At 47.1% G+C, this 27,096-nt stretch overlaps 3 protein-coding genes across 3 annotated transcripts in view; 2 read left to right on the top strand and 1 right to left on the bottom strand.

Moving 5' to 3' along the window:
• Window positions 1-27,096, top strand: part of TSPEAR (thrombospondin type laminin G domain and EAR repeats) — a 201,714-nt gene that overhangs the window by 34,563 nt on the left and 140,055 nt on the right. The window lies entirely within an intron of this gene.
• On the bottom strand, window positions 16,740-24,499 carry LOC131826047 (keratin-associated protein 10-12-like). Its single transcript, XM_059165317.1, has 4 exons — window positions 23,624-24,499; window positions 21,155-21,263; window positions 20,452-20,565; window positions 16,740-17,048 (listed from the first exon to the last, which is right to left on the bottom strand). The coding sequence occupies exons 1-4, from the start codon at window positions 24,497-24,499 to the stop codon at window positions 16,747-16,749; spliced, it is 1,401 nt and encodes a 466-aa protein (XP_059021300.1). The 3' UTR covers window positions 16,740-16,746.
• Window positions 19,027-19,778, top strand: LOC131825464 (keratin-associated protein 12-1-like). The gene has a single exon (XM_059164923.1). It carries the CDS (start codon window positions 19,207-19,209, stop codon window positions 19,555-19,557), a length of 351 nt encoding a protein of 116 aa, XP_059020906.1. The 5' UTR covers window positions 19,027-19,206; the 3' UTR covers window positions 19,558-19,778.

The raw sequence follows: 27,096 nt of genomic DNA, 5'->3' as shown, positions 1-27,096 counted from the left end.
TCACACCCCAGCTGCCATGGCCTCGGATACCCTGTCTTTAAAATTTTTTTAATTTAAATTCAGTGAACTAACATATAGTGTATAATCATTTCCAGACGTAGAGGTCAGTGATTCATCCGTGTTCATTCCGTCGCGCGCCCTCCTCAATGCCCAGCCCCACCCCTTTCCCTCCAGCAACGCTGTTTGTTTCCTATGATTTAGCGTCTCTTATGCTTTGTCTCCCTTTCTGGTTTCTCAGTGTATCAAAATGCAACTGATTTCTGCGCCTTGATTTCATATCTTGCCACTTAATGAATTCCTGTATGAGTTCTAGCAATTTTGGGGTGAAGTCTTTTGGGGTTTCTACATAGATTATGATGTCCTCTGCAAAGAGTGTGAGTTTGACTTCTTTGCTGATTCAGATGTCTTTGTTTCTTTTCGTTGTGTGATTGCTGAGGCTAGGACTTCCAGTACTGTGCTGAACGGCAGTGATGACAGTGGGCATCCCTGCTGGATGCCTGACCTTAGGGGGAAAGCTCTCAGTTTTTTCCCCATTGAGAATGATATTTACTGTGGGCTTTTTGTATATGGCTTAGATGATATTGAGGTATGTTCCCTATCCCTACACTGACGTTTTAATAAAAAAACGCTGGATGCTGTGCTTTGTCCAATGCTTTTCCTGCATCTATTGAGAGGATGTTATGGTTCTTGTCCTTTCTTTTTTTAATGCGGCGTGTCACACTGATTGGTTTGTGGGTGTTGAACCACCTGGCAGCCCAGGGATAAATACCACTTAGGGTGGATAGTTCTTTTTTAAATTTTTTAAGATTACTTATTTATTTATTTGACAGGCAGAGATCACAAGTAGGCAGAGAGGCAGACAGAGAGAGAGGAGGAAGCAGGCTCCCCGCTGAGCAGAGAGCCCGATGCGGGGCTCGATCCCAGGACCCCGAGATCATGACCCGAGTCGAAGGTAGAGACTTTAACCCATTGAGCCACCCAGGCGCCCCGTGAACAGTCCTTTTATTTTTATTTGTTTATTATATTTATTTTTTAAATTTTTAATTTATTTTTTAAATTTTTTTCAGTGTTCCAGAATTCATTGTTTATGCGCCACACCCAGTGCTCCATGCAATACGTGCCCTCCACAGTACGCACCACCAGGCTCACCCAACTTGCCACCCCCCACCCCTCCAAAACCCTGTGTGTTTTTCAGAGTCCAGTTTCTCATGGTTCGTCTGCCCCTCCAATTTCCCGCAGCTCCTTTCTCCTCTCCATCTCCCCATGCCCTCCGTGTTATTCCTTATGCTCCACAAATAAGTGAAACCATATGATAATTGACTCTCTCTGCTTGACTTATTTCACTCAGCATAATGAAGAGTCCTTTTAAAATACTGTTGGATCCTCTTAGCTAGTACCTTGGTGAGAATTTTTGCATCCATATTCATCAGGGATATTGGTCTGTAATTCTCTTTTTTGGTGGAGTCTTTGTCTGGTTTTGGAATCAAGGTAATGACGGCCTCAGAAAATTTTGGAAGTTTTCCTTCCAAATACAGGCAGAGAGGCATTTCTAATTTTTGAAACAGCTTCAGAAGAACAGGTATTCATTTTTCTTTAAATGTTTGGTGAAATTCCCCTGGGAAGCTTTCTGGCCCTGGGCTCTTGTTTATTGGGAGATTTTTGATGACTGCTTCAATTCCTTACTAGTATGGGTCTGTTCAGGTTTTCTATTTCTTTCTGGTTCAATTTTAGTGGTTTATAAGTTTCTAGGAATGCATCCATTTCTTCCAGATTGTCAAATTTGCTGATGTATAGTTGCTCATAATATATTCTGATAATTGTTTGCATTTCTTTGGTTTTGGTTGTGATCTCTCCTCTTTCATTCATAATTTTATTTATTTGGGTCCTTTCTCTTTTCTCTTTGATAATTCTGGCCAGGGGTTTATCATCTTATTAATTCTTTCAAAGAACCAGCTCCTAGTTTTGTTGATTTGTTCTACTGTTCTTTTGGTTTCTATTTCATTGATTTCTGCTCTGATCTGTATGATTTCTCTTCTCCTGCTGGGTTTAGGCTTTCTTTGCTGTTCTTTCTCCAGCTCCTTTAGGTACAGGGTTAGGTTGTGTCCTTGAAAACTTCTTGTTTCTTGAAAAAGGCTTGTATCACTGTACACTTTCCTCTCGTGACCACCGCTGCATCCCAAAGGTTTTGAATGGTGTGTTTTCATTTTCATTTGTTTCCATGAATTTTTCAATTCTTCTTTAATTTCCTGGCTGACCCACTCATTCTTTAGTAGGATGCTCTTTAACCTCCATGTATTTGAGTTCTTTCCAAATTTCCTCTCATGATTGAGTTCCAGTTTCAAAGCATTGTGCTCTGAAAATATGCAGGGAATGATCCCAGTCTTTTGGTACAAGTTGAGACCTGATTTGTGGCCCAGGATGTGAGCTATTCTGGAGAATGGTCCATGTGCACTCAAGAAGAATGTGTATTCTGTTGCTTTAAGATGGAATGTTCTGAATATATCTGTGAAGTCCATCTGGCCTATCTGGTCCATCAGTGTGTCATTCAAAGCCCTTCTTGTAGATATTCTACTCAGATGATCTGTCCACTGCAGTGAGTGGGATGTTAAAATTCCCTCCTATTACTGTATTACTGTATTATTATGTGTTCCTTTAATTTTGTTATTAATTGGGTTATATAATTGACTGTTCCCATGTTAGGGCATAAATATTTACAATTGTTAGATCTTCTTTTTGGCTAGATCTTTAATTATGGTATAATGTCCTTTGTCATCTCTTATTACAGTCTTTGGTTTAAAATCTAATTCATCTGATAGAAGGATTGCTACCTCAGCTTTCTTTATGCCCAATAGCATGATAAATGGTTTTCCATCCCCTCACATTCAATCTGGAGGCATCTTTGTAGATAGCATACTGATGGGTCTTGCTTCCTTTTTTTTTAAAAAAAGATCTTATTTATTTATTTGATAGACAGAGATCACAAGTAGGCAGAGAGTCAGGCAGAGAGAGAGATGGGGAAGCAGGCTCCCTGCTGAGTGGAGAGCCCAATACGGGGCTCAATCTCAGGACCCTGGGATCATGACCTGAACTGAAGACAGAGGCTTTAACCCACTGAGCCACCCAGGTGCCCCAGGGTCTTGCTTTTTTATCCAATCTGATACACTGTGTCTTTTGATTGGAGCATTTAGCCCATTTACATCACAGTAACTGTCAAAAGATATGAACTTGCTGCCATTGTATTACCTGTAAAGTCACTGTTTTTGTATATTGTTTCTGTTCCTTTCTGGTCTATGTAACTTTTGAGCTCTCTCTTCTCTTAAAGGATCTCTTTTAACAGTTCTTCTGGCCTGGTTTAGTGATTATAAATTATTTTAGTTTCTGTTTGTCCTGGATGCTCTCTATCTCTCCTTCTATTCTGAATATCATCCTAGCTGGAGAAAATATTCTTGGCTGCATATTTTTCTCATTTAGCACCCTGAGTATATCATGCCAGTCCTTTGTGTCTGCCAGGTCTCGTGGACCGGTCTGCTGCAAACCTTATGTTTCTAGCCATGTAGGTTAAGAACCTCTTGTCCTGAGCTGCTTTCAGGATTTTCTCTTTATCTCTGAAATTTGCAAGCTTCACTATTATATGTGGAGATGTTGACCTATTTTTATTGATTTGAAGGGGGGTTCTTTGTGCCTCCTGGACTTGAATGCCTGTTTCCTTCTCCAGATTAGGGAACTTCTCAGCTATAATTTATTCAAATAATCCTTCTGTCCCATTCTTTCTTTCCCTCATCCTCTGGGACTCCAATTATTCTAATATTTTTTTCACTTTATGGAATCACTGCTCTTTCAAATCCTTCTATCATGATCCAGTAGTTTTTTCTCTCTCTTTTTCTCAGCTTCCTTATTCTTCATCATTTTGTCTTCTAGATCACTGACTCTTCTGCTTTATTTGTCCAGCAGAGCCTCCATTTTTTATTGCATCTCAATAATAGCCTTTTAAATTTTGATCTCATTAGGTTTTAGTTTCTTTTACTTCTCCAGTAAGGGATTCTCTAGTATCTTCTATGCTTTTTTCAAGCCCAGCTAGTATCTTTATAATCATTGTTCTGAACTCTAGTTCTGACATCTTACTAATGTCCATATTGATTAGGTTCCTGGAGTCAGTATTGCCTCTTATTCTCTTTCTTGAAATGAGTGTTTCCATCTTGTCATTCTGCCCAGCTCTGTCCTGGGATATAGTCCACGTCTTTTACCATGGCCACTACAGTCACATGATCCACATGTTGGCAGTCTGGTAGTTGTGATACACATCTTGGGAGTTTTATTTTCAATTTTTTAAATAGGACAACATGCCTACATAAAGTACAGAAAACATAAGGCACAGCTTGATGAACAGTGTTCCCTGTAACCGCCACCAGGTCCAGGGAGTGGGCACACCCCATGTCCGGACCTTCTGGTTCCTCCCCCACACCCATCCCCATCTTCCTAGGGTGGCTGCCACCCTGACCTCCAGCATGTTTGAGGACTTTCCCTTGTTTCTAAACTTGTACGAGTGGGATTTCCTGCTAACCTGTAGTCAGTTTCTGGTGTTCAGGTTCATCTAGCTCATAAATAAAAGAGAGGGAGTGGTCTCATTTTTGTCCTCTCTGTGAGAGCTTGTACAAGTTTGGAGATGTTTTCTCCTTGAATGTTGCCAGCAGACACTTATAGACCCTCTGGGTCTGGTGTTGTTTTGTTGGGGATTCTGACTCTTGGCTCAGTTTCTGTAATGGTTATAGGCTAGTCAAGCTCTAAATTATTCATTTTGGAAAGTTATATGTTGTTATAGAATTTATTGGGGTTAGGTTGTTCGTAATAGTCATTGCTGATTTTAAAATCTCCATTTCATCTGTAGTCCTGCCACATTTTTATTCCTGGTTTCCTGATAGTCTTTATTTGTGCCTTCTCATTTATTCCATCAGCCAGTCTTGTCAAAATAGTTATTTTTTCATAGAGTCATCCTTGGCTCTGTTGATCTGCATGGTGTAACTCTTTCCAAGTTCATTAATTTCTGCCTGTGCTTTTGCTATTTCTACATGGGATCACTTTAAGTGCACTTCCATGGCACTTTCCATAGAAAAACTTCAGAAGGCTAAGCACAAATGCTTTCCGTAGGTCATAGAGTGGAACAAAGAAAAAAGGGAAATCGAAGTCCCTTGTTTTACAAGGATGATAAACTCAGGCTTTCAACCTGTCATGGCTGGGCATCATTTGTTGTGATAGAAACCAGTTTGTTTTGATCTTGTTGAAATTCTTCATTGATAGATGTGGAAGAGTCTATGCATATGTACCATGAGCTCAGTGTTTCAGGCCATGGTGATCTATCTAATATGTATATGTACATCTATATCTATATGGCCCCAAAATGAAGTACACGATGGCATGTCATATATTTGAAGATTTCCAAGACAAAACACTAATCGCCAGTGTCTCACTTCATCACAATTTATCTAAAACTAAAGAAAAAATTTTAAAAAATAAGCTAAAGAAAAGTGCAACTTTTCAAGTTTTGAGTAAATTGATTGTTAACATCATTTTTCTTCTTGTCCTGTCATGTCAAACAGGACATGTTTGACGCAATGTGTGTCACAGTCTTTCCCTATGATGGAAGGACTGTGGCTCCTCTTTAGAATGCACCAGATTTTGTGATTTGAGGCTGTTCTTTGTGGTATGTAGAAGTTGAGGATCATTATATCTTCCCACTGAGTTGAATTTTGTTATCACTAATGAGACATCATTTCATTAATAACAGCACCTTCTATCTTAAGGTATATTTCATCTATTAAGATACTTTCACTAGATGTTTTTGGTTAATGCTTGCTAGGTGCACTTTTTTACTTTTGGTCTTTCTGTTCTGTTTTAGACCAGGGGTTGATACCCTTTTTAGGTAAATGACTAGGCAGCAGATCTCTCCAGTTTGCGGACTCCTGAAGCAGCCCTGAAGCAGCACAAATAGCCATAGTCTGTGCAAGCAAAGGAGCGTGGTCATGTCCATTGAAACCACACTGACACCTGGGCAGAAGCTGGGCGCCCTGAATGAGGGCTGTGGCTTGACACCCTGACTTAGACTACAACAGTGCAGAGCTGAATTTTATTAAAAAAAAAAATTCAATCCCTGCTTTTTAACTGGAGATTTTAATCTAATTATGTTTATTATGGTCATGAATATATTTGAATTTATTTCTGTCATCTTATTTGGGATTCTCTTTGTCCTCCCTTTCCGTGCTGTTTTTAAAAGTCTTTTTCTACTTGTGTTTGCATTCACATTTTACAAGTCTCATTTTGTTTTCTACCTTCTCCGGTTGTGACATTCTTAGGCTTCTAGTCTTTATCGGTGGTCCTCAGGATTTCAGTGGTCTGATGTTGGTCACATCCCTTCTTGCCTTGAAGATAAAAGCAGATTCCCTGCAACGTACAGGCATTGTCTGTCCAGGGCTCTAGTTTTACCTTCATTAGTTTCCTAAGCACACTAATTAGTACACATTGCTGCAATTCTACTCAGTTAATATTTGTTCATCTATGTGTCTACCAGCTTCTTAAGTCGCTGTCCCTGTCTGCCTCTCAGATGGCCCCTGATATTGTCCTTCCTGGGTGTGTCCAGCAGTTGCTCCTGTGCTGAGTGAGTGCTGCCCCTGAGTGAGCTTACTGCGGAACGCAGCTGGAGGGTGAGGATGAACACATCGTGGCATGCTGACCTTTCTGTCTCCCTCACTGTCTCCTCGCGTGTGGCTCTGGGGTCCACTCCAGCCACCCACCATGGGCAAACCAAGCTTTTCTCTGGCTGCTTCCAGCATATTCTCTCCTGAGAGCCCCCAGTGCCCACTACCTGGACAGAGGCACGTGTCTCTTTCACTCACCTGTGCCGCACTTTGTGACTTCATTTTTTTAAAAAAGTTTATTTATTTGACAGACAGAGATCACAAGTAGGCAGAGAGGCAGGCAGAGAGAGCAGGCAGAGAGAGAGGAGGAAGCAGGCTCCCCACCCAGCAGAGAGCCCGATTTGGGGCTTGATCCCAGGACCCCGGGATCATGACCTGAGTTGAAGGTAGAGGTTTTAACCCACTGAGCCACCCAGATGCCCCTTTCTGGGACTTTAATTACACGCATTAGTGATGCCTTGCTGTTTTCCTAGAGCTCTTTGATGTTTTGTTCTTGTTTTACCTCCCACTTTCTCTTTGTGTGTGTTTAAATATTTTTTAAAAGTAATCTCTACACCCAATGTGGGGCTAGAACTTACAACCCTGAGATCAAGAGTTGCATGCTCCACTGACTGAGCCAGCCAGGTGCCCCTCTTTGTTTTAGCATGGGAAATTTCTATTGACTTATCTTCAAATCGAATGATTCCACACTTGGCTGTGGGAAGTATATTCACGAGCTCATGGTAGGAATTAATCTCTGTCAGTGTATTTTGAACTTTTTTTTAATTTTTAAAATTTCTTTTCAGTGTACCAGAATTCATTGTTTATGCAGCACAGCCAGTGCTCCATGCAACACGTGCCCTCCATAATACCCACCACCAGGCTCACTCAACATCCCACCCCCCGCCCCTTCAAAACCCTCAGATTGTTTTTCAGAGTCCATTGTCTCTCATATTTCATCTCCCCCTTCAATTTCCCCCAACTCCCTTCTCCTCTCTATCTCCCCATGTCCTCTGTGTTATTTCTTATGCTCCACAAATGAGTGAAACCATATAATTGACTCTCTCTGCTTGACTTAGTTCATTCAGCATAATCTCCTCTTAGTCCCATCCATGTTGATACAAAAGTTGGGGATTCATCCTTTCTGATGGAGGCATCATACTCCATAGTGTATATGGACCACATCTTTCTTATCCATTCGTCTGTTGAAGGGCATCTTGGTTCTTTCCACAGTTTGGCGACCATGGCCATTGCTGCTATAAACATTGGGGAGAATACAGCCCTTCTTTTAAATACATCTGTATCTTTGGGTGTAAATACCCAGTAGTGCAATTGCAGGGTCATAGGGAAGCTCTATTTTTAATTTCTTAAGGAATCTCCACACTGTTCTCCAAAGTAGCTGCACCAACTTGCATTCCCACCAACAGTGTAAGAGGGTTCCCCTTTCTCCTCATCCTCTCCAACACATGTTGTTTACTGTCTTGCTAATTTTGGCCATTCTAACTGGTGTGGTTTTGATTTGAATCTCCCTGATGGCTAGTGATAATGAACATTTTTTTCATATGTCTGTTAGCCATGTGTATGTCTTCATTGGAGAAGTGTCTGTTCATGTCTTTTGCCCTGTTTTTGACATGATTATCTGTTTTGTGTGTGTTGAGTTTGAGAAGTTCTTTATAGATCCTGGATATCAGTCTGTTGTCTGTACTGTCATTTGCGAATATCTTCTCCCATTCCGTGGGTTACCTCTTTGTTTTGTTGACTGTTTCCTTTGCTGCGCAGAAGATTTTGATCTTAATGAAGTTCCAAAAATTCATTTTTGCTTTTGTTTCCTTTGCCTTTGGAGACATATCTTGAAAGAAGTTTCTGTGGCTGATATCGAAGAGATTACTGCCTATGTTCTCCTCTATGATTCTGATGGATTCCTGTCGCAGGTTGAGGTCTTTTATCCATTTCGGGTTTAGCTTTGTGTATGGTGTAAGAGAATGGTTGAGTTTCATTCTTCTACATATAGCTGCCCAGTTTTCCCAGCACCATTTATTGAAGAGACTATCTTTTTTCCACTGTATATTTTTTCCTGCTTTGTCGAAGATTATTTGACCATAGAGTTGAGGGTCCACATCTGGGCTCTCTACTCTGTTCCACTGGTCTATGTGTCTGTTTTTATGCCAGTACTGCCAGTACCATGCTGTCTTGGTGATCACAGCTTCGTAGTAAAGCTTGAAATCACGCAACGTGATGCCCCAATTTTGTTTTTGTTTTTCAACATTTCCTTAGCAATTCAGGGTCTCATCTGATTCCATATAAATTTAAGATTGTTTGCTCCAGGTCTTTGAAAAATGCCGGTGAAATTTTGATCGGAATGGCATTGAAAGTATAGATTGCTCTAGGCAGTATAGAAATTTTGAATAATGTTTATTTTTCTGATCCATGAGCATGAAATAGTGTTCCATCTTTTTGTGTCTTTGATTTCTTTCATGAGTTTTCTGTAGTTCCTTGAGTACAGATCCTTTACTTCTTTGGTTAGGTTTATTCCCAGGTATTTTATGGTTCTTGGTGCTATAGAAAATGGGATCGATTCTCTAATTTCCTTTTCTGTATTTTCATTGTTAGTGTATACGAAAGCAACTGATTTCTGTACTTTGACTTTGTATCCTGCCACATTATTGAATTGCTGTATGAGTTCTAGTAGTTTGGGGGTGGAGTATTTTGGGTTTTCCGTATAAAGTATCATGTCATCTGCGAAGAGAGAGAGTTTGACTTCTTCATTGCCAATTTGAATACATTTTATTTCTCTTTGTCGTCTGATTGCTGTTGCTAGGACTTCTAATACTATGTTGAACAAGAGTGGTGAGAGTGGGCATCCTTGTCGTGTTCCTGATCTCAATGGGAAGGCTGTGAGATTTTTCCCATTGGGGATAATATTTGCTATGGGTTTTTCATAGATAGACTTTATGAAGTTGAAGAATGTTCCCTCTCTTCCTATACTTTGGAGCGTTTTAATCAGGAACGGACGCTGGATTTTGTCAAATGCTTTTTCTGCATCAATTGAGAGGACCATGTGGTTCTTCTCTCATCTCTTATTGATTTGTTCTATCACATTGATTGATTTGTAAATGTTGAACCATCCTTGAAACCCAGCGATGAATTACACCTGCTCATGGTGGATAATCTTTTTAATGTGCTGTTGGATCCTATTTGCTAGGATCTTGTTGAGAATCTTAGCATCCATATTCATCAGGGATATGGGTCTGAAATTCTCCTTTTTGCTGGGGTCTTTGCCTGGATTGGGGATCGGGTAAGGCTGGCTTCATAAAAAGAGACTGGAAGTTTTCCTTCTGCTCTAATTTTTTGAAACAGCTTCAGGAGAATAGGTGTTATTTCTTCTTTGAAAGTTTGGTAGCATTCCCCAGAGAATCCATCAAGTCCTGGGCTCTTGTTTTTTGGGAGGTTTTTGATCACTGCTTCAATCTCGTTACGAAATATCAGTCTATTCAGGTTGTCAATTTCTTCCTGGTTCAATTTTGGAAGTTTATAGTATTCCAGGAGTGCATCCATTTCATCTAGTTTTCTTAACTTACTGGCATATAACTGTTGATAATAATTTCTGAGGATTGTTTCTATTTCCTTGGTGTTAGTTGTGATCTCTCCCTTTTCATTCATAATTTGATTAATTTGGGCCTTCTCTCTTTTCTTTTGGGTTAGTTTGGCTAACAGTTTATTGATCTTATTGATTAAAAAAAAACAGCTTCTAGTTTCATTGATGGTTCTACTGTATCTCTAGTTTCTATCTCATTGATCTCTGCTCTAATCTTGATTAGTTCCCCCTTGTATGTGGAGTTGGCTTAATTTGTTGTTGATTCTCCAGTTCTTTAAGGTATAGAGGCAGCTGGTGTATTCTGGATTTTTCAATTCTTTTGAGGGAGGCTTGGGTGGTTATGTATTTCCCCTTTAGGACAGCCTTTGCTGTATCTCATAGGTTTTGGACCGAAGTGTCTTCATTCTCATTGGTTTCCATGAATTGTTTCAGTTCTTTGATCTCCTGGTTGATCCAAGCATTCTTAAGCAGGGTGGTCTTTAGCTTCCAGGTGTTTGAATTCCTTCCAAAATTTTCTTGTGGCTGAGCTCCAGTTTCAAAGCATTACGATCTGAGAATATTCAGGGAATAATCTCAATCTTTTGGTATCAGTTGAGCCCTAATTTGTGGTCCATTCTGGAGAAGGTTCCATGTGCACTCAAGAAGAATGAGTATGCTGTTGTTTTAGGGTGGAATGTTCTGTATATATCTATGAGGTCCATCTGGTCCAATGTGTCATTCAATGCTCTTGTTTCTTTATTGATTTTCTGCTTGGATGTTCTGTCTATTACTGAGAATGGTGTGTTAAGATCTCCTACTATTAATATATTTATATCAATATGACTCTTTATCTTGATTAACAGTTTTCTTATGTAATTGGCTGCTCCCATATTGGGGGCATAAATATTTACAATCATTAGATCTTCTTGGTGGATAGTCCCTTTAAGAATTATGTAGTGTCCTTCTGTATCTCTGACTACAGTCTTTAGTTTAAAATCTAATTTATCTGATATGAGAATTGCTACCCTAGCCTTCTTTTGAGGCCCACTGACATGAAAGATGCTTCTCAATCCCTTTACTTCCAGTCTGGATGTATCCTTGGGTTCAAAATGGGTCTCTCGTAGACAACATATGGATGGGTCCTGTCCTTTTTTCCAATATGCAACCCTGTGTTGTTTTATGGTCACGTTTAGGCCATTCACATTGAGAGTGATTACTGAGAGATACGTTTCTATTGACATTGTGTTACCAGTGAAGTCTTTGTTTCTATAGATTGCTTCCATATATTTCTGTTTAATGATATTCTTGGGTTTTTTCCTCTTTTATAGAACCCCCCTTAATATTTCTTGCAGTGTTGGCTTGGTGGTCACATACTCTTTTAAACCTTGCCAGTCTTGGAAGCTAGTTGTCTCTCCATCCATTTTGAATGTCAGTCTTGCTGAGTAAAGTATTCTTTGCTGAATGTTCTTCTCATTTAGTGGCCTGAATATATCTTGCCAGCCCTTTCTGGCTTGCCAGGTTTCTGTGGACAGGTCTGACATTATTCTGATGGGCTTTCCTCTGTACATAAGGGATTTCTTCCCCCTAGCTGCTTTCAAGAGCTCCTGTCTAAAATTATGATTCATCATTTTCACAATCAGGTGTCTCGAGGTCCTTCTAGATTCTATGATATTGGGGGGAGACCATTCTGCCTCTAGTACACAAATGCTGGTTCCATTTGCCAGACTGGGAAAATTTTCATGGAGAATTTGTTAAACTATATCTTCTAGCCTTCTTTCTTTCTCCTCCCCCTCACGGATTCCAATAATTGACGTTGGAACATTTCTTGGTGTCACTTATTTCCCTAATTCTGTTTTAATGGCTTCTAAGTTGTTTGTTCCAGGCTTCCTCCTGATCCTTTTTCTCTATCTGTTTGTCCTCCAGATCACTAAATATATCTTCTGCCTCAGTTATCCTAGCTGTTAGAGAATTTAGATTTGATCGGAACTCACTGAGAGCACTGTTCACACCATCCCTAGTGGCTTTCACTTCTGCCTAATCAATTCCATTTTGTCATCAAAGACCTTCTCCAACCTAGCTATTGCCTGGATGATTGTTAGCTTGAATTCCCTTTCCAACACACTGTTTATGTCCATATCCACTAGCTCTGATGGAGAGGGCCCAGTCTCTGAATTTTTCTTCTGTTGGGCATTCCTCCTCCTAGTCATTTTGGTGAGAGATGGCTGAACGGATGTGTATCTGAATGTATGAACCATGATGCAGGCAAGGTGCACCCTGGAGCACTTCTGAGCAATCAAGAGTCCCCACCAAAAAGAAAGAAAAAAGAAAAAAAGAGAGAGAAAGGAAAAAAGAAAGGTAAAATAAAAGAGAAGGCCCAACCCAAATGGGCCCCACGGTAAGATTTATGAAGTATGCAAACAAAAACAGACAAACAAAAAGATTGACAAAAGCAGATGACAAGAAGAAAAATAAATAAAAGAACCCCGTCAAAATGAACACCAAGTATAAGATTTATATACTACCAGAACAAAAACAAATACACCGAAACACTGGCAGAAGAAAAAGATGGGAGGGAGCTTATAAATTCTGTGTGTGCAAGGAAGGTTATTTTGATTCCTCCTGGATGTATCGTGACATCTTTGTTAAAGGACTTAACTTTCCTGAGATAAAGGGGATTAAAACTGGTTTATCTATAGGGGTAGCATTGATTGGGGAAAGGGATTACCTTGAAGCTTATCTCTATATGAATATTTAAAAAAATAATAAAATAAAATAAATTAAAAATAGAAAAGGAAAAGAAAAACACAGGTATACGTATCAGAAAAGTTCAGGTTAAAAGGTTATTATGGAATTTGATGTACAGAACATCTCATTGTGATGGTAAATAGGTTAAAATTTATATGAAAAAAATAAATGAAGAGAACCACAATAGTGGGAACAAATTAAAAATAAAAGTTGTATGTATGAAGTAGTGGTGGTTGTTTTTGTTTTTTGTTTTTTGTTTCTGGCTGGCTTTCTGGGGGAGGGGCCTGCCGCGTGGTTTTCAGGGAGTCTTGCTAGAATTGAGTCCTCCTTCCCGCATCAAGGGCCTGGGCTCTGAGGAAACTAGTTTTTCAGGCTTTTGTTCTCTGGAGGTTTTTGTTTGTTGTTTCTCCCCTTAGCCGCTCTCAGTGGTTCTGTGGAGGTTAGAGGAAAGCACACTGCACCCAGACCTCCCTCTCCGAGAGAAGCCTCAGTCTATTCCCCTCTGGGTGCTCCAGAGCACATAAATTCCCCCTCGGCCACCGGCAGAGCACATCCCCAGTCACGGTCTCTGGGGTCACAGGAATTCCCACTTGTACCCAAAACCACGAGAAATACTAGCCGCAGCTGTCTGGGCAGCTCCAGACCGCCAGAGAGGTCCCAAGCAGCGATAGCGCGCTGAGATTTTCACGCTGGCCGGGCTGAGAGTGCTCAGACTCTCGGGGTCTGAGAGAGTGCCCGCTGGCGCCTGCACGCACTCAGGGGAGGGTGTGGGGGCGCGACTCAGACCCCAGTCGCACAGTACATGTGCAGAGTGCAAAAGGCTGTGGTTCTGCCGGCTGGCATCCACAGCAGGCTCCTTCACCCTCATGGATGCTGCCACCCAGACGCTCTCAGGTGCACTGGCGTCTGAGGGACCAAGGCCTGGCTTCTTCACTGCTCTCTCTGGTTCCCTGCCAGTGGTGGGGCCATCCTGGGTCCTTGGACTTAATCCCCTGTCCCTAATCACCCAATTCCACCAATTTCCCCTTAAGATCTTTTGCTCTTTTTGAGTGCTTTCAAGCAGACTCCAAGTTAATGCTGGTCCCCAACCACAGAGCACTCTCGTGCTGGAGTATTACTTTCCAATGGGTCGCTTCTGGTGGCTCCCTCCCCCTTTTGTTTATCTTCCGATATCAGTCCGATGTTCCCCCTCCGCTTTATCTGTCCGCTGGTGTCTTCTGCCCCGTAGGGATCCAGACGTGTATAATTCTAATCTCAGGCTGATTTCATGGGTGATCAGAGTTCTTTGGTAGGTGATCAGCTCACTTTAGGGGACAGGTTGAAACAGCATCTCCTCCTACTTCTCCGCCATCTTGTCTCCTACCTATTTTGAATTTTATATGATCTGTTTGGCTCTTATAATTTCCATCTCTTCTGAAATTCCCCATCTGCTCATATATGTATTCTGTGTGTTATACTCTATCCTTTTATATATTGTGATATTGTGAGCCTGGAGAGTCACGGACGCGTCACACTCTCCCCCCACGCATGCTTTGCCTTCTGTATCTCTTCCAGCTTGCTGGGTCTGAACTGTATCCTTTCATAATAAACTGGTGATCTAGTAAGTAAAAGTTTCTCTGGGTACTGTGATCCACTCTAACAAATCAACTGAACCTTAGGACCTTAGATCTAGAGCTGGTTGGTCAGAAACACAGGTGACAAGCTAAGCTTGCAGTTGGCCTCTGAAGTGGTGTGGGGTCAGTCTTTTAGGCTGGGCCATTGACCTGGGGGGTCTGATGGTGTTTCCAAGTAGATAGTGGCAGAACTGAGTTGAATTTTAGGACACCAAGTGGTATCCCAGAGCACTGTTTGTTGGAGGTACAGTATGAAAATTGGGTCTAAGAACCCAATTTTATGTATTAAGCACAGTTAATTAATTAAAAGCCTTCTTTGTCCCACAGGATTCAATGTTTCATTCCATCCCACAGGTAACTATCACACTAAATTTAATATTTGTCATTCTCATGCTTTTATCTACACATTTACCATGTGTCCTCCATAAATATTTATATCTCTTATGTATTTGCCACTTCTTAGACTCTTTTTGCTGCATTCTGGATACTTTCTTTGGACCTGCCTTCTGATTTTTCTAATTCTCTCTTCAGCTATGTTTAATATTCTGTTTAAGTTGTCCACTGTTTCTAATTTCCATTACTTGACTTTTTTTTTCAATTTCTAGAAGTTATCTTTGGTTCCCTCAAGTCCATTTCTTTCTTCTATTTTAATAGACACTCTGTTCTTCTATTTACATTTCTCTCCTCTATTTCTTTAAATATAATAACATGTTTTCTTTTACAGTCACTAGACTGTACCTTACATCATGAGGACTTACTTATTTTGTGAATGTAAGTTTGTGTCTTTTGATAACCCTCACCATTTCACTCTCCCACCCCACTTCTGGAGACCACCTGTCTTGTTCTCTGTATTTATGACCTTGTTTTATTTTATTTTTTAAATTCCACATGTAAGTGAGATCATACAGTATTTGTCTTTCTCTGACTTACTTCACTCCTCATAGTTATTTTACTGTTTCTATCTGATAGTTCCAATATCTGGGTCGTTTTTGAGTCCAGTTTTGTTGATTGCTTTGTCCCTGACAGTGGATGGATTTCTTTACTTTTTTTGTATGTCTTCTAATTTTTTATTGAACATCAGATATCATGTATTAATTGAAATGGACATTAAAAAGTGTTTCCTCTGGGAAATGGGTGAGTTTCTTCTGTCAGGTCATCTGTGTGGTGGGGAGAAGTTTGGATTAACCTCCTCAGATGCTGACCTTAGTTTGGGTTTTGTCATTATTGCGATGACCTTCAAGGTACCTAAGACTTTGGATTCCTCTGTGGTGGGCTTCCAGTGCCATGTGCTTAGGGCAAGGGCTGGAGGCACAGCATTCCTGCTCTGCCCTAAGTTTTCAGCTGTCCCTGTGTGCCTGGCACATGGAGGGGACCTCTCCACATGCCTGCCTCCCCCCTACCCAACCCCCACTCCATGACTGCTGTTGCTCCTGCAGCGGTACCAGCCAGGCTGAGTGGGAGCCAGGAGGGCTCCATTGTCCTAGTCCAAGGTCAGTCTTGAGTGGGCCCTATGTGCCTGGGTCTTGGGAGGTGAGGCTTTCTCCCTTCCTGCCACTCTTCTCTGCAATGGCCAGACTTCACTCTGTAGTTGGGGTGGGTTTGTGTGAGCTTTCCCTGCCCTCCCTGTGGTCATGCTCCGATTCCCGTCCCCTATTCCGTGGGGGTAGCTTTTCCGCTGCCATCCCCCATCTACTAGGTGAGTCTCAGGTGCTGGACGTGGGAACGGCACCTCCCCCTGCACCCTCCACGGACCCCCTCCCCCCTCCAGCTGAGCTGTTGGAGGGAGGGCTCTTTGAGGAGGGGCTGCTCTGCTCATGGCTGTATAGGTCTTTGAGAAAAGAACTTGGAAATACATGAAATAAACCAGGGACAAGCTGCATCAGGAAAGCATGATTTATTTGGATCACACAGAGCTGGTTCCTGCTGGAGGCAGAGGACCCCGGAAACTAGGCCTCCCAAGGGCCTTCGCTGGGTCACAGAGGGGTCCAGGTCATCCCACCACATCCTCGCCATGGGCTTCTGAGGGTCCGCTGGGCACGTTCTTCATCTGCCTATGCAGAACCCAGAGGCCACTGAAGACTTGCCCCAGGAGGGTCGCAGATGTGGCCCCCTGTGCCCTGGGAGCAGCTGGGGGGGGCGATCCCGGTCAGAAGCAGGACGGGGTGCTACAGGAGACGGGTCTGTAGAGCAGGGTGGGGCGGGAGGGCTGGCAGCCCCCGGAGGACTGGCAGGAGGAGGCCATGAGCACGAGAGGCTTGCAGCTCACGGGCACACACACAGAGGACTGGCAGGAGGGGACGACATACACAGCGGGCTTGCAGCTCACGGACAGGGCGGGCCTGCAGCTCACGGGCACGTAGCAGGACGTCTGGCAGGAGCTGGGGGAGCAGGAGGCCGGCTGGCAGCCCGTGGAGCAGCTGGTGTGGCACATGGTGGGGCTGGAGTGGAGTCAGGGAGGAAGGCAGTGAGTTCTGGAGGCTCCTGCCCGGGGCGGCCTTTATACCCGGGCAGTAGGCGTCCCGGCAACACAGAAGCACAGCTGTTGACTTCCTCATAGCTGTTCCCCAACATCTTGTCGTGGGATGCGCTCCCTGTGTTTTGCTCCACTATAATGAGTTTGGCTGAGAGGCTGATTCCTTCTTCTGTAAACAGGATGTTCTGGTTTGGCTTTACGTGGGGCTCATGCCGTTTCTCCAGACCAGTACTGTGCACACAGCACCGCTGGCCCCACTGGGGATCGCATCCTTTATTCTTTTTGTCTCACAGCCGTCGGTGGTGGCTTTGAGGCAGTAATGCTTCTTGAGCCTTTATTTGGCACAGGAAAACATTAGACTGGGGATCTGCAAACTGGGAACCAGGGCAGTCTGTGGGACAAATCTGGCCCTCTCCTTGTTTTGTAAATAAAGCTTTATTGGAAACAGACACGCTTATTTGCTTACATGCTGTCTAGGGCTTGCACTATAATGTGGAGTGGTTATGAGCGAGACCATGCCCCTGCAAAGCCTGAAATACTTACTCTCTTTCCTGTATAGAAAGTTGACCAACTTCTGCCTTCTAGTAATCTATACAGTCATTGATCTGATTATGCAACAAATGTATATTGTGTGCTGGCTATAGAGACGTCCTAGCCTCGTGAGCCTCATGGGGCAATGAATAAGCGAGAACATGGAAGTTAACGCATGAAGTGATGCCACGGTGGGCTGAGCCCCAGGAAGGAAAACGGGCTCAGTAGGTGGACAGGAATGGGGGTGCTGGCGAGTGGTTTGGGGATCTGTGTGCGGAGGTGATGCTGATCAGGCACAACGTGAGGGATGTTGGGGCGGGGGGAGGGGCAGGGTTCCAAGCAGAAGCAGCCGTGGGGGCGCGAGGACACCGGGGCAGAGATGGGCACGTTCCCAAAACAGTGGGAAATCCTGTAGTGCGGGCACCGGGCAGCAGGTGCAGGTGCACAAGTGCAGACTGCACAGCGTGAGTCCAGGCCTCGCGGTCCCGGCCGATATAAGAAAGACTGTCGATGTGATGACGCATCAGTAGGAATCACCCAATCGGAGGAAGAGAGAGCAGAATTAAGAATCATGAAGGGGTCTATGGGCAATATCAGGCAGTCCAACAAGAAGCAATTTCAACCCATGGAGAAGAAGAGAATTATACTGAAGCATAAATAATAGACAATTCTCCCTGCTTTTTCAACTAGGCGCCATGCCCAGTTGGAGCCCAATGCAGGGCTTGAACTCATGACCCTGAGATCCAGACCTGAGCTGGGATCAAGAATCAGATGCTCAACCAGCTGAGTCATTCAGGCAACCTCCCAAATTAGATTTTTTAAAAATAATTCTAACTTACAGATCCAAGAGTCTCAGAAAACCCCTAAAGCCCCAGCATAATTTGGCGCAACGGTAATGACCGCAGACCCCAGAGTGAAACTGAGCTTCAAACGCCTGCTTCTTGGCCGCAGTGGCAGAGCGCGCACGCATCACGGAATCCAGTCGCGCATCCGCATACGTGGGCTACCCCTACCCCTAGGATGGTGGCAAGGACTGGTGACTAGTCAGTGACGAGAGATAACGTGGCACCTGGCACAAAGCCGGGACCAGATGACATGGTGGATGCCACGGCCATGGCTGTCCCCAGTGAGGAGCCCAGCCTCTGGGCTCTGGTCCCTTGGGAAGACCTTTTGGGTCACGGAGTTTCCCAATCAAAACAGGGATCCCCAGTCTGGCAAGCAGGACAGTGCTTGTGTGGACAGAGGACAGGGTATGTGAGCTCGGGGAGGACCTGGAGCATCCTGATATGGAGGCCCTTGTCCCCAGCCGATGGTCCCTCACCATCCTACCTGGGCTGGGTCGAGAAATCATGAGGCTGCTGGGTCACGCTGAGCCTCCAGCTGTCACAGAGTCTCCTGAACAGAGTGGCTTCCACCAGGACACTCCAGGAAGAGACGCACAGGGGAGGAGGAGGAAGAGGAAAACAATCAGGCCACCAGGAGGAAGGCCCCCGTGTGGCTTGTTGCCAGGATGCCACAGCCCGGGTATAAAGGCTGCCTGGGGAAGGAGCCTCCAGACCAGCCCCGTCCTCCACCCTGACTCCACTCCAGCCCCACGCCACCATGTGCCAGTCCAGCTGCTCCACGGGCTGCCAGCCGGCCTGCTGTGTGCCCAGCTCCTGCCAGATGTCCTGCTATGTGCTCAGCCCCTGCCAGACGTCCTGCTGTGTGCCCAGCTCCTGCCAGACGTCCTGCAATGTGCCCAGCTCCTGCCAGACGTCCTGCTGCGTGCCTGTGAGCTGCAAGCCAGCCGTGTGTGTGCCCATGAGCTGCAAACCAGCCGTGTGCCTGCCTGTGAGCTGCAAGCCCATTGTGTATGTGGCTCCCTCCTGCCAGTCCTCTGGGGGCTGCCAGCCCTCCTGCTCCACCCTGCTCTGCAGACCTGTCCCCTGCAGCACCCCTACCTGCTGCTGAGCCCACGGCCTCCTAGGACCCCTCCTCCATGTGGTCAGGGGTAGCTGCTCTCCCAGCTCCTACCAGGCAGCCCAGACATCACCCACTTCAGACCTTCTGGACTAGACCATCTTACAGCAAAGCCACTTGATCCCCGGTACCCAGGCAGAGAGTCGCCCCCAGTGTCTCTGGCTGGTGCAGGGTGCCCAGCTCTGCAGCCCCCGCACAAAAGTCTAATAAATCCCAGAGTGATCTGAAGCCCATCGAGTGTGTGCACCGTCTCTCCTTTGCTCCTGTCCCTTCCTCTGGTCGTGGCTCCTAGAATCCAGGAACGCTCCCTCTGCGGAGAGGCCACAGGTTACCAGATGTCTGTACCCTGGGGGACCGGCCACTCTAGGGTGGCCTCTTGGGCGAGTGGGAGCTCCTAGATCAGGGGCCCTGGGCCCTGGGCTTCCTTTGGTCCCCCTTGGTCCCTTGAACCAGCGAGGTTATTTCTTACTCTGCTGGGGGTACTGAGGGAAAATCCCTAACTTTGAGGTTTGACCCTTTTTAGGTAAAAAGGTCCCCTGCTCAGCAACCAATATGCAGAGCCAACCCAGTCTCAAAATTAAAGTGTACGCCCTACAGACGAGTAGGGCTCCTCCTTCTCCCATTCAGGGGACAGGGCTTTGTGGGTGACTTTAGTAGCTCCCGGAGATGTCCACACCGTCATCCCCAGAACCGGTGAACACAGCCCTGCAGGCACGGCAGCTCCCCAGGCGGGGCGAACTGAGAGTCTTGCCCCAGGAGCCGTCCTGGATTGGTTCGGGGGCTCACGTCATCCCAGGGACGTGGGAGAAGGGACAGGAAGGGCGGCCGCGGAGGAGGCGGCCGCGGGAAGAGGGGCCCTGGGCTGCGGGCTTGGAGCCCCGTCACCTCCGACTCCTTCTCTCCGCGGGCAACGGTAGCCCGCGACGGTGTAGACGCCCCGCCTGTGAGCAGTTCTGCTGGCCGTGTAGATGCCCACGGAGCAGGCGGCGCCGCTAGTGGCTGGAAGGGACCGGGACCGGGTCGTGCAGGTGTTCCGGGAGGAGCGGCGTGTGTGCAGTCTGTCTTGGGGGCCACGGCACAGACAGAGCCTCTTCGTGGCACAGCCTCGGGTGGCTGCCCTCCTGTGTGCCCCTGCGTGGAGCCTGCACTGTGCCGGGTCGGGACACCTGGCCCAGAACCTGCCCCTGACAGCGTGGGCTCAGCCCCTGGGGTGGGACCCCGGGCCACCCAAGAGCAAGGATGCTGGGGCCGCCCTGGGCGGGAGGTGGGGGACGCCCAGAGCGTGCACGGTCATCAGCACAAGGGAGCCGGGGCACACCGGGGTGCCAGAGGGGAGCTGTCTGAGAACCGAGAAGTAGTCTAAGAAGAGCACTGTGGGGGTGGGGGGTCCTTCCTGCGGCGGGATCACGGATCCATGGATCTGGAAATGTCCATTATCGTGAGGTCACGGGCTACGTGATGGGAAATTCAGAGGGACTCTCAGAGCACCTGCTGTGCACAGCTCTGCCTCATCCTTGGTCCCTGCAGACCCCACGCCGGCCGCCTGTCACCGTCCCGGGTGTCCCGCCCCTGCGAGTCAGGCCCTCACCTCGCAGACACCCTCCCTCCACGCACCCCGCAGCCACGGCGCCATCCGCCAGACAGCGGGGGAGGCCTGCCCCCGGGTCCTCAGTGATGCTTTTGAGGGCAGTGACCGTCTGGGTCGGAGGCATGACAGTGATGGGGTGTCCAGGGCCGGGGAGCTGCCCGCAGAAGGGCTCCGCGAGATCTGGAGGGTCTCAGAGCATCGGGCATTGTCCCCGTACTGTGTACACGTGTTAAAGAAGCCTCCTGAGGTAAAGACTCCTGTCACCTCTGACTCCCCCACCCTGCCACCGCTGGGCAGTGGTGCCCAGCTAACCGTGTGGTCAGACTCCGATCAGTCAGACTGACTGTAGACACCCCTTCCGTGAGCAGTCTGGCTGACTGCATAGATGCCCTGTCTGTGGGCACTCTGACTAACCATGTAGACACCCCATCTGTGAGCAGTCAGATTGACCGTGTAGACCCCCTGTCTGTAAGCAGCCTGGCTGACTGTGTAGACTCCCTGTCTGTGAGCAGACAGTTTATTGTGTAGACGCCCCAGCCAGGAATAGTCTGTATGACTGTGTAGACGCTCCATCTGTGAACACTGAGACTGATCGTGTAGACGCCCCATCTGTGAGCAGACAGTTTATTGTGTAGATGCCCAAGCCAGGAATCATCTGGTTGACCATATAGACGCCATATCTGTGAGCAGACTAACTGACCATGTAGACACCCCATCTGTGTGCAGTCTGGCTGACAGTGTAGATACCCCGTCAGTGAGTAGTGTGGCTGACTGTGTAGATGCTCATTAGTAAACAGCCTGGCTGACCTTGCAGACACCCCGTCTGTGAGCAGTGCAGCCGACCATGTAAACGTCCTGGCTGGGAGCAGCCTGGCCACCAGTGGCCGGCCATGCCTTTTCCAGTTGTGACCGACTTTCCTGCAGAAGCCGCCAGAAGGTCCTAGATGTTCTGGAGCCCCTGGGCCAGAGCCAGGGAGCGTCCTGCAGCCCCCCCATCCCTCCCACGCACTATTTTGGCTACACTGGGCTTTGCTGGTGTCCACGGGAGTCTACAACCCTGCACTTCAGTCTTTGGTTACGGATGCAGTGGGAGCTTCCTCCACGTCTTTGACTCTGTGCCGTGAAGAATCCATCGAGGTCCCTGTTCATTTAGCTGTGCAGGTGGTCACATTTCCCTGCAAACGAGCAAGTAATGGGTACAGGTTTTCAGTAAGTTCAGGCGGACTGAGGGATTTAAGAGTCAAGGTGGGCTTGCAACCCAGCCCCTTTCTCTTTAAAGGCCCCCTGAGGTTTTTGCTCCGTCTCCACCTCCCTGGGGTAGAGCTAACTTGGGACAGAGCCAGCGGCTGTGGAGAGGTAGAGACCTGCTCCTCCTCTCGCCTGCCGGGCCTCTGCTGCTGCTCTGCTCCTGGGGGCCTCTTCCATCTGTTCCTGGCACAAGGGGTGAGTAGGGAGCCTGATGCTGACCTGGCTGGTCTGACTCTCTAGGACTTGTGGTCCACTGAGACTGCAGGCTCCCTTGACTCTCTAGCACTTGTGGTCCACTGAGACTGCAGGCTCATCATCTTCCACTGTTCTGAGGATTTGTCAACAAATCCTTTTTCTCTCTGTCTCCCCAATCAGACCTTGAAGTTTTGAGTAGAATGAATGATGTCTGAACCAACCCTTGCACCCCTCTGGGGTCCTACAGGGATTTGCTGGTGCTTCAGGGCGGCAGCCCTTGTGCCCAGACCAGCATGCAGGCATTCCTCTGGACGGCACCTCTCTCCGAGGGAGTCGGCGTGGTGCTAGGTACTGGACCCTCAAATTCCCACCAGTTAGGTCGTGCTGCTCCTCAGCTCACATTTAACCTGCATGGGTAGGGGGCCAGGCATTGGCGAGACCCCAAAGCCCCCTCAGGGTCTAAGCCTTGTGCAACCACGCCCACCCCCTCCCCTGGCCCAGGCTTGGAGGGCTCGTCACTGCGGGGAGGGCAGGGCCACAGGGTGGAGAAGGGACACGGAGTGTGCAGAGCCACATTCAGACCTCATCATCTCTCAGGGGCTTTGAACTTGGAGTTTGAGAATATGTCTTTATTGTTGGCTTCCACCAGAAAGAGCTCCAGTCTGGAGAGGTCTCTGGGGTCCGAGGAAGAGGAGAAAACAAACACTGGTCTCTAGGTCATGACACAAACATTTTATTAATTATAGCGATTGGCCTTTGTCACGTGGAACACGAGCAACCGGCCTTCAGAAGAGGGTTCCCGGGGAGCCGCAGTCCACCCCCACTGAGGGACTGGTGGGCATCTCTTTTCAGGAAAGGATGGGCGGCATGTTCAAGTCCCCAGTAGATAGCAGCTGTGTGTCCACCAACGGGCAGAGGGATGGTCTTGGACGTAAGAGCTCCTGAGAGAGGACATTTGTGCCCAGGAGCAAAGACAGCAGTGCCAGACGCAGAAGTTCAAGCTGGTCAGCAGCAGGACTTCTGGGCCGAGGCAGGCACACAGCAAGCCTGGCGGGAGCACGTGGGGCGGCAGAGCAGGGACACGCAGGAGGCTCGGCGGCAGCAGCTGGGCTGGCAGGAGGAGGCAGGGGCACAGCAGGAGGAGGCGGGCACACAGCAGGCGGGCCTGCACACGGGGCGGCAGAGCAGGGACACGCAGGAGGACGGTCTGCAGCAGGACGAGGAGCAGGGGTTGGGTTGACAGCAGGAGGAGGGCCCAGAGCAGACCGGGGTGCAGCAGATGGGCTTACAGCAGACAGGGGTGCAGCAGACAGGTTTGCAGCAGACCGGGGTGCAGCAGACGGGCTTACAGCAGACAGGGGTGAAGCAGACAGGTTTGCAGCAGTCTTCCTGGCAGAGAGAGGAGCTGCAGCAGGAGGGCTGGCAGCTAGACTGCTGGCAGCATGAGGAGGCTGAGCAGGGTGAGGCCTGGCAGCAGACAGGGGTGCAGCAGACGGGCTTGCAGCAGACAGGGGTGCAGCAGACAGGGGTGCAGCAGACGGGCTTACAGCAGACAGACACACAGCAGTCTTCCTGGCAGGGGGAGGAGCTGCAGCAGGAGGGCTGGCAGCAGCTGGTGCAGGCTGGTTGGCAGGGGCTGGACCCACAGCTCGCAGGGGTGCAGATGAGGGTCAGGCAGGAGGGGGCACAGCAGCTGGGGTCACAGCAGGTAGGCGCACAGCAGGTTGGGGCACAGCAGGAGGGGGCACAGCAGGGGGGGGCACAGCAGGGGGGCTCGCAGCAGCTCTCTGGGCAGTCGTCCACCTGCCAGGAGTCGGAGCAGGTGTCACAGGAGCCAGGCAGGCAGACGCGGCTGCCGTAGCTCCGGTCACTGGAGCAGACGGACAGGGTGGATGCGGCCATGGTGGGCGGTGGGGCTGGAGGAGGCTGTGAGTGTGTGTGTGTGTGTGTGTGAGTGTGAGTGTGAGTGTGAGGTGTTGGGCTGGCGGATTTTATACCCTCCTGGATGTTTATGTTGTCCAGGTGAAGGCTCACCACGCCCCCTTGCTTGTTGGTGTTTTGGGTTGTGAGGACCATCATTAGCGCCTGTTCTGTTGTCAGGACATGATCTTGCTCAGCTTGTAAACCTTGGACAGTTCCGGGCAGGGCTGGCTGTCCGTGGTGTGAGCCTGGTTTCCCCGGACACTTGTTGGGAAGGTGTGGGCTCCCTGTGGCTACCTCTGTGGCTTCCACTTGGCAGTTCATGTGCTGGGGCTCTGGGTGATGGCCATGGGCTCATGGGCCTGCTCCGTGTGTACCCCGCCTGGGTGTGCAGGACCCCACTTGGCACAGCTGGTCTGGCCTCTGGTTGGGAGGAGAGAGGACAGAAGTGCATATTTCAGGGCACAGGCAATGTGGGGCTGATTCTTCCTGGACGGACTAATGAATTTCCGTGGTCTCGGTGTCAGCCAATGTCAGTGACCAGGAGGAGGATGCCCGTCGCGAGGACTGGATGTCCCCTCCCCCAGAAGAAGCCACAATGTCCCAGTGAGGCCTCACTCCGTAGGTCATTAGGAGGACCGGATTCAAGGACTGACCTTTGGGTCCTAATGCTCCTTCCTTGGAGCCTATGGTCAGTGGTCCTGGCAGAGGCAGGTCCCTGATGGGGCCCTGTGGGTGGGCTGAGGTTTAATCTGGAGAAGGGGGGCATGGAGGGTGATTTGGGGACAATCCATCGTTTTATTTCAAAACCAAAAGGGAATCTTTTTGGAATACAAATTGAGAATATTGAACTACCAGAAAATATTGGCAATATGTGTGATGGGTGAAAGGTTAATATGAAAATATGAAAGTCCCCACGACTAAAGCAGGAGAGGGTACAAAAGAATCAAATATAAAATTCAAAACATTCAGAATTCCCATAAGCACATGGAAAGCTACTTGAGCTCATTAATGACTAACTGTTCTCAAATTAAAACATAAATATCTCACGAGATCAACCAAAATTTACCATGTTAATAGTTTCCAGTGCTGCTGAGTATGGAGACCTCACTCCTGGAAACCCCCAGCAGGCATGATTTTTACAGATTGAGCCCATAATATATAAAACATGTATAATTCCATCCATTTAAAAGCGTACAAGTCAGTGACGTCTGGCAAAGCCACAATCTTGTGCAACCGTGATCACCAGCTAAATCCAGAACATTCTTGTCCCTCCAGAAGGAAATCCTGAACTAGGAAGGAGTCCCTCTGCAGTCCCCGTCAGTCACTAATCTGCTTTCTGTCCCTATGGATTTGCCTATTCCACACCTTTCACATGTTAAGGAATCACACAGTTCATGGCCTCTTATGTTTGACTCCAGTCACTGAGTGTGATGTTTTCCAGGCTCATCTGTGTTGTAGCGTGTGCTTGTGTGTCACTCCTGTTCCTGGCTCAGTAATATTCCAGGAAATGCGTTCACCACATTTTGTTTCTCTGTTCCCCAGTCAGCAGACATTTGGGTTGTTTCCGCCTCTTGGCTGTTGCAAATCAGGCCGCTACGGACATTTGTGTACAAGTTTTTGTTTCAGTGCCTCTTTTCAGTTCTTCCGGGTATATACCCAGCAGTGGCATGGCTGGGTCAGGTGGCAATTCTATGTGTAACTTTTAAGGAACTGCCAGACTGCTTTCCACAGCACCTGCAGCATTTTACATTTCCAGAATTTTCTCCACATGCTCCCCAGCACTGCTTCTGTTCTTTTATTTATTTATTTATTTTTAAAAAATGGTGGCCACCCTTGTGGGTATGAAGTGGCGTCTTATTGTGGTTTTGATTTACATTCCCCTCATGACCGATGGTATTGGAGTTCCTTTCAAGTGCTTATTGGCTATTTGAATATTTTCTTTAGATAAATGTCTATCAAAGTGCTTTGCCCATTTTTAATTGCATTATCTGTAGTTTGATTATTGAATTACATGAGTTCTTTATATATTCTGGATACTAAACCCTTATCAGAATTATGCTCTGCAAATATTTTCTCTCACTCTGTGGGTTGCCTTTCAGTCTCTCTCTCTATCTTTTTTTTTAAAAGATTTTATTTATTTATTTATTTGACAGAGAGAGATCACAGTAGACAGAGAGGCAGGCAGAGAGAGAGAGAGAGGGAAGCAGGCTCCTTGCCAAGCAGAGAGCCCGATGCAGAACTCAATCCCAGGACCCTGAGATCATGACCTGAGCTGAAGGCAGCAGCTTAACCCACTGAGCCACCCTGTCATCTCTTGATAACATCCTTCAGTGCACAAAACTTTAACTTTTGATGAAGTCCAACTTATCTGTTTTCTTTTGTTGGGTGTCATAACCAAGAGAATTGTTCCCAAATCTAAGGTCATGCAGGTTTACCCCTATGTTTCCTTGCAAAGGTTTTATAGTTTCAGTACTTATATTTAGGTCTTTGATTGGTGTTTGAGTTAACTTTTGTAGATGGCATATGAGGTAGGGTTTGACTATATTCTTTTGAACGTGGATGTCCAGTTGTCCCAG

The sequence above is a fragment of the Mustela lutreola genome, chromosome 2, assembly GCF_030435805.1.
Source record: "Mustela lutreola isolate mMusLut2 chromosome 2, mMusLut2.pri, whole genome shotgun sequence".
Taxonomy (NCBI): Eukaryota; Metazoa; Chordata; class Mammalia; order Carnivora; family Mustelidae; genus Mustela; species Mustela lutreola.
Note: the sequence above shows the minus strand (reverse complement) of the source record. Positions and strands in the feature narration are given on the sequence as shown.